The sequence below is a fragment of the Mastomys coucha genome, unplaced genomic scaffold, assembly GCF_008632895.1.
Source record: "Mastomys coucha isolate ucsf_1 unplaced genomic scaffold, UCSF_Mcou_1 pScaffold19, whole genome shotgun sequence".
NCBI lineage: Eukaryota > Metazoa > Chordata > Mammalia > Rodentia > Muridae > Mastomys > Mastomys coucha.
This window is the reverse complement of record NW_022196901.1, coordinates 17,366,116-17,381,592: the sequence shown is the minus strand read 5'-3', so window position 1 is coordinate 17,381,592 and position 15,477 is coordinate 17,366,116. Positions and strand designations below refer to the sequence as shown.

Below are 15,477 nucleotides of genomic sequence, written 5' to 3'. Positions count from 1 at the left end.
TGTGCAGTCCTTGGTTGGTGGTTGAGACCCTGGGAGCTCTGAGGGTACTAGTTAGTTCATATTGTTATCATAACCATTCTGGTTGGTGTAAGGTGGAATCTCAGGGTCGTTTTGATTTGCATTTTTCTGATCACTAAGGACTTTGAACATTTCTTTAGGTGTTTCTCAGCCATTCAAGATTCCTCTGTTGTGAATTCCTGGTTTAGTTCTATACCCCATTTTTTAATTGGGTTGTTTGGATTTTTGGTGGTTATTCTTGAGTTCTTTATATATTTTAGTTATTGGCCCTATATCAGATGTGGGGCTAGTGAAGATTTCTTCCCAATCAGTAGGTTGCTGACTTGTCTTATTGGCTATGTCCTTTGCCTTACAGAAGTTTTCCAGTTTCATGAGGTCCAATTTATCATTTCTTGATCTTAGAGCATGTGCCATTGGACTTCTGTTTAGGAATTTCACCCTGTGCCAATGAATGAGTTCAAGGCTCTTTCCCATTTTCTCTTCTATTAGATTCAGTATATCTGGTTTTATATTGAGATCCTTGATCCACTTGGACTTGAGCTTTGTGCAAGGTGACAAATATGGGTCTATATTCATTTTTCTACATATCGACAGCCTTTTGGACCAGCACCATTGGTTGAAGATGATTTCTTTTTTCCATTGTATATGTTTGGCTTCTTTGTCAAAGATCTAGTTTTAATAACTCAAAACTGAAGAAAGTGGACAGCAATTAGCAAGGAGACAAATGATCACTTCATTACACATACAAGGCTGGTGATATTGCTCAGTGATAGAATACTGTCCTATTGTGCATGAGATAAGGACTTCAATCCCCAGTATCACCACTATTCATACAAAGTCAACAACAACAACAGCAAACAATGACAACCAAAACATACACAAAAAATCCTGGAAACACAGTTCAGTGACAGAGCCCTTCCCAGTATACAAGATGCCCTGATTACAATTCCCGACAAAACACACTTGCAAACATAAACACACAGAGAATAAAGACCTGTGTGTGTTTAGGGGGGAAGTATTATGTGTCTGTGTGTATCTATGTGTGTATTATGTGTCTGTGTGTGTGCATGTATGTATGTGTGTGTCTGTGTGTGTGTGCATTATATGCCTGTGTGTCTGTGTGTACATTATGTGTCTGTGTGTGAGCATGTATGTATGTGTGGGTGTGTGTATGTGAGTGTGTGTATATATACAAACACATCCATCTGGACACTTACACATAAATGTAAAGCACATTTTTCACAATACATTTACAGATGAACTGAAACAGTAACTCACTTTGTTAAGTGACAAACAAAACAAAACTGATGGGTAAGCTAAATAACATAGCTACAAAAGAAACATTTAAGGTCCTCTCATGATGTTATGTCCAAGCTTGATCTCCTAAAAGTCAAATTTCTACACTAAGCCTGGGCATCTATCTCTAACACATTTGGGGAATACAAAATTAACAAACTCTTCATGTTAGCATAAGAATAGCAATGAAGAACTGTATGGTACCTCCAGTTGATGCCCTCAAGAAATCTGTTACAATTAAAATTTCAACACTGAAGGGTCTCCCTTGTAATCTTTAGTTTGGTTTTTGAGATATGTTTCTTAAAAGCTCAACTATTTAATAGACAGAAGAAGGCATAGTCCTTGTCAAATGAGCTTACATTGACTGGAGACTTTCTCCCTCTGTTCTACACACACACACACACACACACACACACACACACTCTAAGAGGTCCCATTGCTATGCTTCTGTGCTGTACACAGTTGGATCATCTATGTAGTTTCAGATTTTCTGTTTGTTTCTTTCAGCTCTTGATGCTCTAGTGGCCTGGGATTGTGGGAGTGTATCAAAAGTAATGAAGGACTCTGGCTGTGATTAACTAGAACACACTCCAGGTATGCGATGTACAGAAAAGGCCTGACATTGTGCAGAAAGAGTGCTTTGTTGGCTTGGTGGTTTCATCTAAAGAACTGACTGCTCGGGTTCCCAAAGAGATAAAACAGGAACCAATGTTCAGGAAAATGGGGTGGAATTTATGTTTCCTTTGAGTGGCGTCAAGAGGAGAATGTGGGAACTCATTCTTTTTTCTCTTTAAACAAGTATTTTTTATGTTTGTTTGTCTTGTTGCCTGTGGCTAAGATCCATGTTCTGAGTTATCAAAACAATGTTTATTTTCAACTTGAAAAACCTCAAAATTTTCTCAAGAAATGGAATTTCTAACTCTATGTTCTACACTTGCAAAAACATGATGAAGGTTACTGCAGAGGTGCAGACAGTACGCAGCTATGATCACCTAGGCAGTTCACAGTGTTCTAGTTCTGAATTCATTAGCTGTTTTTCAGTGCATTGCTGAAATGTCCTGAAGAGGGACGGTCAGTTTTGTCAATCATACTTTTAAAAAGAGAGTCAACAGGAAGTCCCAACAGCTTATTGGAAGTTCCAATAAATCATAGAAACTGGTTTCTCTGAATTCTAACACCAATGTAAGGAACTGAAAGAATATCTAAGAAGAGTAGACACGTTCTGCAGGTAAAGGGGCTTCCCTACTACTGTACACATTCTGGTTCATCCTTTCTTCTTCTTTCTCTGCTTTCACATGTCATTTCACACTCTCCATCCTACCAAGTGTTATTTTGAGAGTAACATCAGTCAGAAAGTGTTGGGATGAGCCTGTAAAAGGCAAAGTTCTGAAACATAGGACATGACAGGGCTGGAGCTCCCTCTAGAGACCATCTTATGGTCAGGAGAGGGGTCCTCAGCAGTCAACTAGGGTGGGTTGATGCTGGTGCATCTCCTGTTTTAAGCTCCTCTCCTTGGAAAGCCCTTACAAATATAAAGGCTTAAAAACAGGGTTTGCATTATGATCTACAAGGTATCCCACCTGTGCTCACTGCATCCCCAAAGCCAGATCTGGTGGGGCTTATTTGATCAGCTCTGTTGTCCATACAAGTGCTGGACGATCACCACACAATGGATCTTGACACTACATTGAGCAGAAAATATACATTCTCTGTTGTCCCTTCTTTGGGTCACAGGCAGATATGCAGTCCTAGCAAACTTACGCTCCCATTTCACCATGGCCTATACAATGTATCCACCATTTTCCTACTTAATCCTCAGAACACAGTAGGTCAATCACATATGTGGCATAATTGTCACCTGCTAGGTGGTACACATTGATTGCATACTAAATAGTATATTCTCCATGCTAAATTTTGTGACTAAATCCTTGTAATTTATGAGATCTTCAGAGACAGTACTAACAACAAAACAACAAAGGTAGGTAAGCTTTTCAAAGCTTACTATAGGGCTATTTCAGTGTCCAATTTGATCGTCCCGAGGACACAAAAGATAGAAGTTTCTGTCCAATCTCTTAGACCATGGAGGCCGAGCTCTGGTGCCTAGCTCTCAGGCTACCATTGTCTCTTCTTTTCTGCCTTAATCTCATCCTACATTTGAAGATTTCCTAGTATTTGAGTTCTGAGTAAATGCACAACAAAAGATGACTAGCAGGTAAAATATTTTCAATGTTCTTAACTCGAAATATTTTTCTAATCTTAAAAAAATTATACAATTGTATAGGCCTAATAAAATCAAAGTCAAGAAATTGAAGAAATATTTAGCTGGCCTAACCAAAGCCATTCAGCCAGTAAGTCACCTAGCCAAGGTGCAAGTATTATGACCACATTCTTGCTTCTCTTTCTCACTTTAATTGACCAAATGGTCTGTAACTGTGATGGTGATTTAGCAATTAGGGTCTCCATCTCTACTTTCACACCACCAAGAAGCAAGTCTACAAGGAACATTGGACAATGTAAAAAAAAAAAAAAAAAAAAAAAAAAAACTCAACTTACTCATCTAAAAGAATGATCCTAGTAATACTATCATAGGATTCCTGGGCTACTTTTAACAACCCTAAGGTTTTGCGAGTGGGAATTGCTCAGCAATATGTAACATTATTATTTCTTTATTAAATAAAATAGAAGAATATGCTAATTTTCAGTGTCCTTACTGAAAGAAGTCTATGAATCTATATCTGTTTGACACTAGGTTATGTACATTTGTTTAAGTGGAATTTTTAAAAAAGCTGTATTGTTGCTCAAAGACAGACTGTATGACTTATTTTAATAGTACAGAATATCAACCAACTGGGGAAGTAATTCTAATTTTCAGTCCATTCAAAATCTGACGTATATAACAATTAATTAATTAATATGAGATATTAAATGAAGGTGAAAAAAGAATACCAAAAAATGTCAAATTTCTTGTCAAGTATATCTTTTTCTAATCTTCCTTCTAATAAACACTTCCTAATAATAAACTATGTATTAATGCTGTAACTCTTTCAAAATATTCTTGAGAAGGGATAATTAGTTTTCTAAATCCATATTAAATCATTTCCACCTCTGGAAGTGTCTTTTAGACTTGCTGAGGAGAGGCAACAATTGCCAATACACCTCACAGTTCATCCTAGTGCATGCATATGTATGGACTCATATAAATGTTTTTTTTTAACTATTTAAAAAATAAGAGCCTTAGTATCTGCAGTGCATTTTTACTCTGTTTAAATCCAGTGTCAGAATTGATCATTAGTCTATTAAACAGATGTCATAACCACCAAAGGATCACTGCCCATGGCTTTCAATACACTAAGTACAGAATTCTTTTCTCTATAAAGGAGTTGTTACAGTATAGTAAGTAGTTAGTACTATAGCATGTTCATCACCTTGTTAAAACTAAGTTAATAAACACACATGCCCACAGTTTTACTTATTGTTAATAATCTTGTATTAATTAAGCTAATCTAGTGTAGCTACATGTGCTGCAATGTATTGTAAATACACTCATCTGGGTATTTGCTAAGTTCTCCTTCCCCTTTGTAGACACTGTACCAATCAGTTTAGCCTCTCAATCCTCTACCTAGATTTTTCAAGGTGAGACTATATAGAAATACTTTGTTGCATCCCATAGTGACTTTTTTATTTCTTATATTGCCTTGTTTTGATATTTAACATATCTAGCCACCACACAAGGTCTGACTGTCTCTCTTCTTGAACAGGTTGATCATACAGTTTATCATAGCTCCTTGTATGAGGAATAGAGCCATATGTCTTCTCCTGGTAAGCAAGGTTGCACACACAGTTCTGTACCATAATGTGTGTCCCTCCTTTCTATCCTGGGCCAATGTCTTTTTAAGTCACAGATACTAAACTACACAGGACTCTGGTGCTCTTAAATCCCATGGGCTATTCAACCTTGACCCTCACCATCTCCTTTTACTGATGATTCACTTATTTTTTATATCTTTGTCCCTGTAATTCACCGCAGCTTGATCAACTTTCCTGTTTGTTGACTACTGGACCTCCTACAGGTAGAACACACATTCCCACACATTCCGCACCTCAGTTTTTCAGTGCTGCATCTTGATTTTCTTTGAAACCTACTAAGTACCATGCAGAATATTCTTCCCACATCTTTAAATCAAAAGTCTAATGACATTCTCTTTAAACTACTCTAAGCTATTGTTTTCTGGTAAGGCGAAGGATGAGAATTGATTAGTTAAGTTTCTCAGGTCCACTTCTGAGTTAAAGAAATTTTTTACATCTACAATTATTAACTGCCAATTTTATTATCCTTCCTTACTCTCCCAGTAGCCATTTCATTGATAAATCATAACCTCAGAATGACATAATGCTGGGAAAGGAACCTCACGCAGATGAATCTACAGGATCCTGCTTCCTCTTGTATGTAGTTAGCCCCTTTCCTGCTATAGATTTTGTTGCTGTATATATTGATTCATTAAGCTAATAAAGATCAGAATGAAGTGAGAGCATTTCCATATCAGCAAATCTGCTTCAGAAAGTATGCCTTCTGGTGCTCAAATGATGCCTCAGTGGTTAAGAACATTTGCTTCTCTTGCAGAGGATCAGAATTCAGTTTTCAGCACCCCAGTCAGGCAGCTCACCACCACCTGCATGTAACTCAACCTCCAGGGGATCTGATGCTCTCTGTGGTCCATAGGCTCAAACACACACACACACAGAGAGAGAGAGAGAGAGAGAGAGAGAGAGAGGTATATACACACACACAAAGGGGTATACATTAATAAAAATTAATAAAATTAATAAAATTTATTTAAAAATTAATAAAAATAAAAATAAATCTTAAAAAACAGAAATGTCTTCTGGGTAGAGGTCAGAGTTGGTTTCTGTTGGAAAAACTGCCCTTCCCCTTGCAAGCCACTCATTTTCCCATTTTGTCTTAGTGGAAAATACAAGAAAGATTTTTGAGACGGCGTCTAGGATGATCAAAACTTTGACTGGCCAAGACTCTGGGCCATAAGCACAAAACACAGCAGAAGTTCGGGAGTGATTTCAAATTGTGCTTAATTACAATGTAACTTATATGAACACCTGGGATGTTGCTCTTATGTAGCGTCCAAATGCTCCAACGATTTTCATAACAGGGCTATCTGTAAGTCATTAAATAGTTTGTGTACTATTTGTATCTGAATAATGCTGACATCCTCTTTCTGTCAGCATTAATATCTGCCTGATGTTATTAAGAGGAAAGGTCAACCTATCTGTCTTTCTTCCTATCAAATAAAAATTCCAATTGACTCATTATGATAAGGAAAATTCACATTAATTAAAGGTGGTGTTGACCCCAAAAGTTCAACTATATTATAGAAATCCTACTTTAAAATTGCTCTAGTTATCATGCCATTAAACCCACAAATTGGAGTTCTTCTGGAATATTCCTTGCTTCATGTCAGCATGTTCCACACTTTGCTCTATACACACGTATCTCTTCTCACCACAGTCAGAAGTGGTCTGAGTCACACACTGCGCAAACCTAGCCATAGGCTCTGTGCTTACTTTTTCATTTGAGTGATGGTCTACTTTAAAATTCTTCTGAGGTACGCACAGTGCAGCATGCCGAGGTACCTACCAGGGCTCTTTCCCAGGTCCCAGCATCATTCCAAGGCAGCACCTGCTAGATAGGTGTTTCATGCTGAGCTGTTATCTATGGCTAGTTAGGCTTCTGTTATGTTTATTAATTACTTACGAACATATAAACAGATTGTTGGTATTTTTACTGTAGAAAAGCTAATGTGCAGTTTTGTGGAACTCATAACAGAATGTCTGTCATATGGTTTATATGGGACCTGTTATGTTTCTCCCATCTTCACTTAGAAACCTGCTGTTACAAAAATTGTTTATTTTGACAAATGTATTAATGTCTTTTACAACCACATCCAACTGTCACTTTCCTTGCCATACTACATATAAGGAACAAAACAGTTTCTAAAATTATTGCAAATCATTTTCTTGCCTGTTTGGAGTGGTGAATAGAAATTTTTTATAGGGTATTCATTTTTTAAATTGACAGATAAAATTGCATGAGTTCACTATGTAAAATGTAGCTAGAAGACGTTGTTAGGAAATGAAGATGTCCCTCTTTTGCAGCACTAACCCTTCCGTCTCCACCTACAGGGACATTTCTAATGCTCCAGTGGAGGAAGTTGCTCCTTTGGGGAAATTTCCTGACACTGAACTTAGAATGGATTAGCTTCTCCTTGAAGCAAGAACTTTTTCCTTTCAGATGCTTAGCCCTAGCCAAATAGCAAGGCCCTTTGATTGCCCTGAACACTGAGCTTGCACTTGAGAAAATGCCAAGCTTATCCCCTCTTGAGAGCAGCCTCTTTCAAGCCCTGCACATGCCCCATATGAACAGGTGTGAACAGGTACTGCAAGTTCCCTCAGAGTCCAGTATGAGCAAGTGTGCACCAACGCCCTGGATGAAGAAACTCAAAGACCTGGAGAACACACTCTTTTGTGCATGCTCCTGGAGTTCATAAGAAGCCAACCCAGAAGAGATCCGGCTCTTCAAAGACAGCCACACCTCCAGACTGTCACATGACACTGAATGGGGTTAGTTCCTGCAGCTGGTTTTGCTGCTGTTTTTCTTCATGAAATACTAAATAGTAGTAGAAGAAAGTTGGCTGAAGACTGAGATATGATGGAGTGCTTTCTGGTGTTGTAATAAAGATCATTACCTAAACATTAGCAAACCCTCCACTTGGAAAAAAATCTCATCATGAAACAAGCCACCAAGGCACAGCCATAGCCGTTAAGGACCAGAAGAGTGTTCTTTCAGTGGACGCACTGCTGAGGCCACAGAGAAAGCTGAATATCGGAACTCTCATGGCTGTTTTCTTCTCACTGCAGCACATGAGAAATCTAACACCTCCTCTTTCGTTCTTCAATACAATAATCATTTTTTTCTCTTCACTAATTAGTGCAGAAGAAAACTTACTGAATATATAAGATGTGTCATTTATAGTCTTAATGGCAACCACCACTAACAGTCACATAGTGTTTTGGTTTACCATGAGCCAGGTACTGATTATATTCATTAGTTCATTCAATGGCATCAATCTTCCAAAGTGGGTACAGCTATTTGCAGGTGAGCAACTGAGGCACAAAAACAAGTTTACTGGCTAAAGAAATAAGTGCCGGAAACAGGATGCGATCATGCATCTTTTAATTCCAACATACACATATGTTCTTCTCTATCATATAAAGAAAAAAGTGAGGTCTGATGTTCAATGCCTGGGAATAAATGCAGAGGTTAATCTTTAATTTTAAGTGCTGATGAGAGCTAGAGAAAATGGATAATGTCATACTGATAACTGATAACATAACATTGCAAAGGCTTTGCCCATATAGACTCGGGATGATAGTAATCATCTTTGGTGACTCTTGCCACACCTAAAAAAAAGTGGAGAAAGCAAGGTGGCTAAAAATACTTTAGAGGAAGCTAAGGCAGAGAAGCTGGGAGGCATGGAGCATGTGACCCAGCACCTCATCTGGTGGTGCTTCCTCCAGACATTCAGAATGATGAGCTGCGGATGGGCTGGGGGACATGAAATCCACCTCTGTCCAACACATGCCTCCAGAGTAAGAAAACCCAACCTGGGTGAGATCCTCTCCCCGCCCCCCGTCCCCCGAATCCTGGATAAAACTGAACACTTCCTTGTTAGATGTCTTCCACCAGACATCTATGGCAGAGGTAGAGCCTTAAATTCCATCATATCTTAGTTGATGAAAAGGAAAATATTTCCTTGACCACATAAGCTTCTAGAAACAATTTAAGATAAGATCTACAGTCAGTGAAATAAGCAAACAAAACACCTCTGTAAGATTCCACTACTACTGGACTTGAAAACATGGAAACACTCTTTTACAGATACAGAAACGAGAGTCGCGCTTCCGAGGAACAATGTTGGTCCCTTCCATGTTGATTTAAGGAAGAGATGGGACATCATTTTCTCACATGACAATTACAAATGTATTACAGAAATCACAAAAAAAAAAAAAAAAGAAAAAAGTTTCTCTTTTTCTTTCACAGTTTGTTGTCTGAAGATGTGGGAAAGGGATGCGTCTCTGGTCATCATTACTTGCCTCATACATTATTTTATGTCCCCAGTCTTTGTATTAGGAATAGTCCATATATCTAAGATTGCTCCCAAAGGCAGAGTGCCATTAGTTACTAGCTCTGCATTTCCTGGACTCTGGCTTCTGGTTGGCAATAATCTAAAGGGGTCGGAAAGCACAAGCTTCCCCCTTGCTGATAGGACAGTCGCATATACAGACAAGTGAAAAATGTCATTTTCAGATCTAATAAATTAAACATATTTCTAGTTCCTTTTCCAGAACCATTATAAAGTTGTTGCTGTTTTATGATGATGATGATGACCATCATCATCATCATCATCTTCATTATTTTGTTTTGGTTTGATTTGTTTGGTTTTGGTGTTTTGTTTTGTTTTGTTTTGTTTTGTTTAGGGTCTTTCTTCATAACCCTAGCTGTCCTGGGACTCACTATATAGTTCTGTCTGGTTTCAAATCCACAGATATATCCACCTGACTCTGTGTTCCTAGTGCTTGGATTAAAGGTGTTCAGCACTGCACCAGGCTCCTTAAAATGTTCAAGGTATCATACTGGTACAAAACAGTCTACATTCATTATCTTAATGTATCACTTCATGTAGAATTTAACACGCTACCTGACTTCTGATGCTACCATATTAAAATGATTAGATAGCCATGCATACAAGCTAGTTAGCTAGCTTCAAGTTAAGTTTAGAGAGTATCCAATAATCAAATGCTACATTAAGTCTCACCTTTCATATTTAGAAATTTTCCCTTAAGCTTATTCTGGGTGGTTAAACTAACCATAAACATGGAAAGCTTATGCAACATTAAAGAGCACTAGAAAGGAGACATCCAAAGTTCTGCAGTCTCAGAGAGCGCTTAGTACATTATGTGCTGTGTCACATTTCTTACATCCCTAAAGGAAAAAAAAACAAAAAACAAAAAAACTCAAATCCATGTTGAATGTAACAGTCTTCACAAATATCTCTTAGGTCTCACCTCATTTCTTTAAAATTTGAAAATACAATTCACACAATTCTTAATTGATCTCTCACCATGATTATTTTATTAATATAGTTGATTAATAACTGAAACCAGAAGTAAAATAGCAAGTTCCAAAGACTTTTAAAGGTATAATATTTCAAGATATTTAATTCTCTGGATGAAGAAAATTCCTTCATACATACTGCAGTACAAAGACTATCAGGACATTTTAATGGTATGGAAATGAAATGGAATATTTATTTCATGTCTGAGTATATGACAGCATGTGTCCCTGCTCCAGAGTTTATCGTGTTCTGTGTTATCTACTGCAGAAAAAGCAAAAGGCCACATCGCAAGATCTGAAGATTATGCTACTTCAAAAGTGATCATTTTCCCCAAAGGTAGCTTTCTTTCTTTCTTTTTATTTAAAAATACAGTTTTAGAATGTAAATCCTCATCAAAATGAAAGACTCAACCGCGTGCTTTTGGAGCAGTACTCACAAACAGCTCTCAGAACTTTGAGAAATAATCTAACTGGAATTGCCAGTCTAAATAGGTCATTTAACTGAGAAGAATTAAAATTAGCAGTGTAGGGTCAAGTGTTTCCCTGGGACATATGCAGCCTGCGGGTCCTATTCTCTTCAAAGTCAAACCAGAGGAAAGTATCATGAAGAAGCATAATGAAGAAATCTACTGAACATCTCAGTTATTCTGCTCCTAAAATGTCAATAAAATTAACAAAAGTAAAAAAAAAAAAAAAAACAGAGCAAGGGATGTATTCAAGCTGGGGAGAGTAGAGTGACCCCAGGAAATAAGCTCATTACATGAATCGGGATGACAGAGTGCTCGCTCCTGCTTCTCACACACAAACTTTGACAGTAAACACAAATGCAATTCAGCAAGACAAACCTCAGACAAGCACTTCAAGCACTTCAATCCATGTTAGGCTCCCGCTGCCTCCCCCTTCCCGCCCCCACACCCTCTAAGCTTCACTTCTTAGATGAAACTAACACAATCAGGAACCTTCCAGGTACAGATGTGGAGCCTGAGATCCCAGCACTAGAAGGCTGAGCTGAGCTGAGCTTAGGAGGAGTTTGAGGCCAGCCTCTGCTGCACAGAAGGACCAAGCCTCAAAGAATAACAATAACTAGCATGGCCCAACATCTTTAAGAATTTCCTCATTTTACACATTCTGATAAGCTCAGAAATTAAATCCTCCCTCTCCCGGACGCCTTCAGAAATAGTCCCTTAAGACTAAGATGCTTAAGTGATGATGATAATAAATCATAAACAAAGATGTTTAACTGTTGGAGACATTCAAGATCCCTCCATTCCAAAGGGCTTCATCATTGTGTCAAAAACCAAGGACCCTTGACTTTAGACTGGAAGGCAGGGGTGGGTGACAGAACAGAAGTGCAGTAAGCACAGGTTCTGTATCCGGATTCTTCAAAGCCACCAAAGAAGACACTCTTCAGTCTTTCTTAATGGAAAGTAACTTTGATCCTGGCGGATGTGGGGAGGGGTGTCCTTTCAGATTCCTCAGCAGGCAATAATCTACACACTAAATAGAGGAGACATCACAGGTGCTAATGAAGCCTGCTTTTCTCCCCCCTCCCCTGCTTTCCTAACACCCCTTCCCCAAAATGAGATCTTGAGAAATCCCTATTCCCTCAAGACCTCTCTGTTTAGAGATGAAACGGAAGGACCTTGGCTGACAAGGAGACGCTGGAGGTGTGGCATTGAGGAACTGCTAAGGAACACTCTAAGCTACATTTTTTTTTCTTTTTAAGAAAACCGGGGGTGGGAGGAGTGCCTAAACAAAATTAGGATTTACTCATCACCAGATGGATGATAAAATATTTATGGTTGCCCAAGACAAATTTACACGCCCCTCCTTCCTCCCAACACTCACACACCCTGAAGCAAAGACGGAAATAATCCCAGCGAAGGGCAGAACAGGTTGGCTTGCTCCTTCTACTACAATGTCTCTAAATCCTCTTTTCACCCGCTGATACCAGTCTCCCTTAGTCCCCAGTGCGCGCACGTAAACACACACACACACACACACACACACACACACACACACACACACACACACACACACACAGAGCCCAGCCTCTGAACGGCCAGTTCTCCGCCCCCACTACCCCATCATTAGTTCTGAGCGGACTCTGCCCAACAACCGCTCAGCCTCCAAGGCGTCCCTCTGGGTGGCGTCCCTAGCATCCAAGAGGTTCTAAAACGCTTGGGGACCTGGCGCCAGCGCCAAGGTTGAGGAACCTGAGGGTTCCTCCTTCCACACCCTCAGCCTGAGAGAGGATTAAGTTGTCCGGGACAGGCAGAGCTCAGGAGGAAGCGGTCCCTCCCACTCCAGCCTCTCCCGAGCTCGAACACCCAGGGGTCCCTAGCCTCCCTGGAGGTGAGCGCGCACTCACCGGAGGTGAGCTGCATCCAAGCACAGATCTTGTACACGGTGGCCGTGTTGCAGAAGAAGAAGAGGGTAAAGCAAACGATGCAGGCGATGATGAGCATCATGGAGAGGCCGATGAAGAAGGAGGCGGCTTTGAAGGCGCCCGAGGGCAGCGTGGAGAAGTCCGTGAAGCTACCCCTGCAGGTCAGCTCCCGGGAGAAGCCGTTGCCGATGCAGTAGTGGAAGAGCCCGAAATAGCCGGCTTGCGGGGTGTCCACGCCGTCGCCGATCCAGTAGGGCTGGATAAAACACACCACGTTGACGATGGCAAAGCAGATGGTGAAGATGGCCCACAGCACGCCGATGGCCCGCGAGTTCCGCACATAGTTGGTGTGGTACAGCTTGGCAGCCTCCTGAGCCGGGAGCATCGCGGCGGCGGCGGCAGCTGCTCCGGGCATTCTCCCCCTCCTCCTCCTCCTCCTCCGCCTCTCGGTCCTCCGCCTCCCCCCGCCTCTCCGCGCGCAGGAGACACACTCGCCGAGCGGCGCGCGTTGCAATTCCCCTGCCTCCGCCTCAGCCCAGCAGCACCAGTTCTAGAGTCTGCATCCTCGCTCCCGGAAGGAGGGCGGGGGAGCTGGAGCACCCCTTCGGCTCGCCAGGCACAGCCTCCCGCCCCCCTCTTCCCTCCCTCCTGGACCCAGCTCCAGCCCGGCTCTGCACCCTCCACTCCTTTGCTCGTTGCTGCAGCTGCTGCAGCTGAAGCCTGCGAGCCCTCACGCCCCCCTACTCTTCCTCTCGCCTCTGACTCTTTCCTGTGGGCTCTGATGGTGCCCCGGGGCACAGAGGATCCCAGCTACCCAGAGATGCTCCTTAAGTGTCAGACAGGAGCCAGAGAAGCAGCCTTGGAGTTGGAGGAATCTAAGAGCACGCCCACAGGAATCCTAGGGGCACTCCCTGGATCCTGAAGGGTGTGCTGCTGGCCACGAGGCTGATCCTGAGAGCTTTTCATCACCGCACAGGAACGTGCTTTGACCTCTGCATCTCTGCAGAGAAAAAAGAGGCAGCCTTTCGGCGGGTGTAGGTGAGAAAGGAAGGGAGACGTGGTGTCCCAGGGAGGCATCTCTGTCAAAACCACAGAATTGCCCCTGGCTAACTCTTAGGTGACCTCAGGTTGACAAATGGAGACAGGAGAAGTTGGGCAGAAGTCTGTCACACAATAACTAGAAGTCACACCTGGAGGGTGATCTCCTATTGTTTCTCGTCCCACTTTTCCACTATGCAACCAAATGAACTGTGGCAAATTGAAACTCCAAGCTTCGCTTGAAGTGAAACCTTTTCTCTTCCACTGAGCTTGCAATAGATGGGGCCTGCATGCACAGAAGTAGTTATCTCAGAATTTTAGAGTTTGTTTGAAAACATCGGATAATTTGGCAGGTGTCTCATTTATTGCACAAATACTCATTGGCAGCTAGCATGTGCTAAAGATAAAGAGGGTGGCAAGGGATGAGTGCCTTCATGGTGGAAACACTTCCACCTCTCCCACAACTGAAAGCTCCGGTTAACCAGAGCATTGGCTTTAGCGTAATTTCCCTGGGTCGTTTGCAAACAATCCCTTGCACAGCTAATGTGTACTTTGCACTGTCCCTTTCTCTCATTTACTTTCTCCATTCTTGCCACTACTCTTTTTAACAGTTTTTTCAAAATGAGTTGCTCGTCCATCTTTATTTTTTTTACTTGCCATCGGTTACCGTTTGGTTCCTTCTGAACCTCATAGTAAACCCAGAATGCTGAATTGCAGGAATAGATTTTGGTATAAATAATTTTAAACTCCATGAATGCTGGATTCTTTGAGCAGACAGAAGAGTGGACCCATAGACTTTCATTCAGAAGTCTGTACTATGTAAATTACCCTTCAGTAAAATTGGGCCCAAAGTCTAAATGATGGAGGTTAATTATGCTCTTGATCTGATACCCTGAGGGTGTACAATTTTGGGGGAGCAGAAAAGGGAGGGGCTTAGGATAAGGGACACAGAAGGTAGTGAAGGACCTTCTGCTGCAACTGTGAACGATTTGAAGGCGCCTGTGTTAGAATTACACAGGAGCAAGCGCTTCCTATGCATCTAGCTGCAGAATTATAGTTCAAGATCCGTGAAGCAGAGTTTGGAAAAGAGGACATTGTTAGACAGATTGGGGAATGTGGTTGCTGAGGTAAGCCAGAATTCCTATGCAGTGTAGCTATAACCTTTCAGAAAGCCTTTAAAATATCAAAGCGATTTAGGACAAATGCAGAAGGTGACCTAGATGTGGACACATTATGTCTTTCAAAATATAGCTCAAGAAGCTACATCTTCTGTGTATTTGGTGGTAATGAAGGGTCAGAACTTCCGTTAGGTTTCATTTCAGAACTCCCTAAGGCTGCTGGTAAATCAGCATTTTAACTTGGGTGGAAGAAGAGAAAAGAAGATGGTAATAAGATTTGTAGGGCCAGTTGGCAGGTAGTGTGTCCTAGGGCAGAGAGGTCTTCAAGGCAAGAACGGACAGTAACTTCTAGTGATTCTCTCAAACCCTCAATTCCCCTAGTCCTGCTTATATAAAGTGGTCTTTCTTTGAAATCAATGCCAAAAAAAAAA

General features: G+C 41.1%; 1 protein-coding gene across 2 annotated transcripts in view; it reads right to left on the bottom strand.

The window, feature by feature from the left end:
* The window catches only part of Lhfpl3 (LHFPL tetraspan subfamily member 3), a 554,873-nt gene extending 541,194 nt beyond the window's left edge, over nt 1-13,679 (bottom strand). For both annotated transcript variants that reach the window (XM_031380099.1, XM_031380098.1), the window contains exon 1: nt 12,873-13,679. In XM_031380099.1, the coding sequence (XP_031235959.1) occupies nt 12,873-13,305 (433 nt within the window). In that variant the 5' untranslated portion in view covers nt 13,306-13,679. The remainder of the gene's footprint in view (nt 1-12,872) is intronic.
* Nucleotides 13,680-15,477: the final 1,798 nt, after the last annotated feature.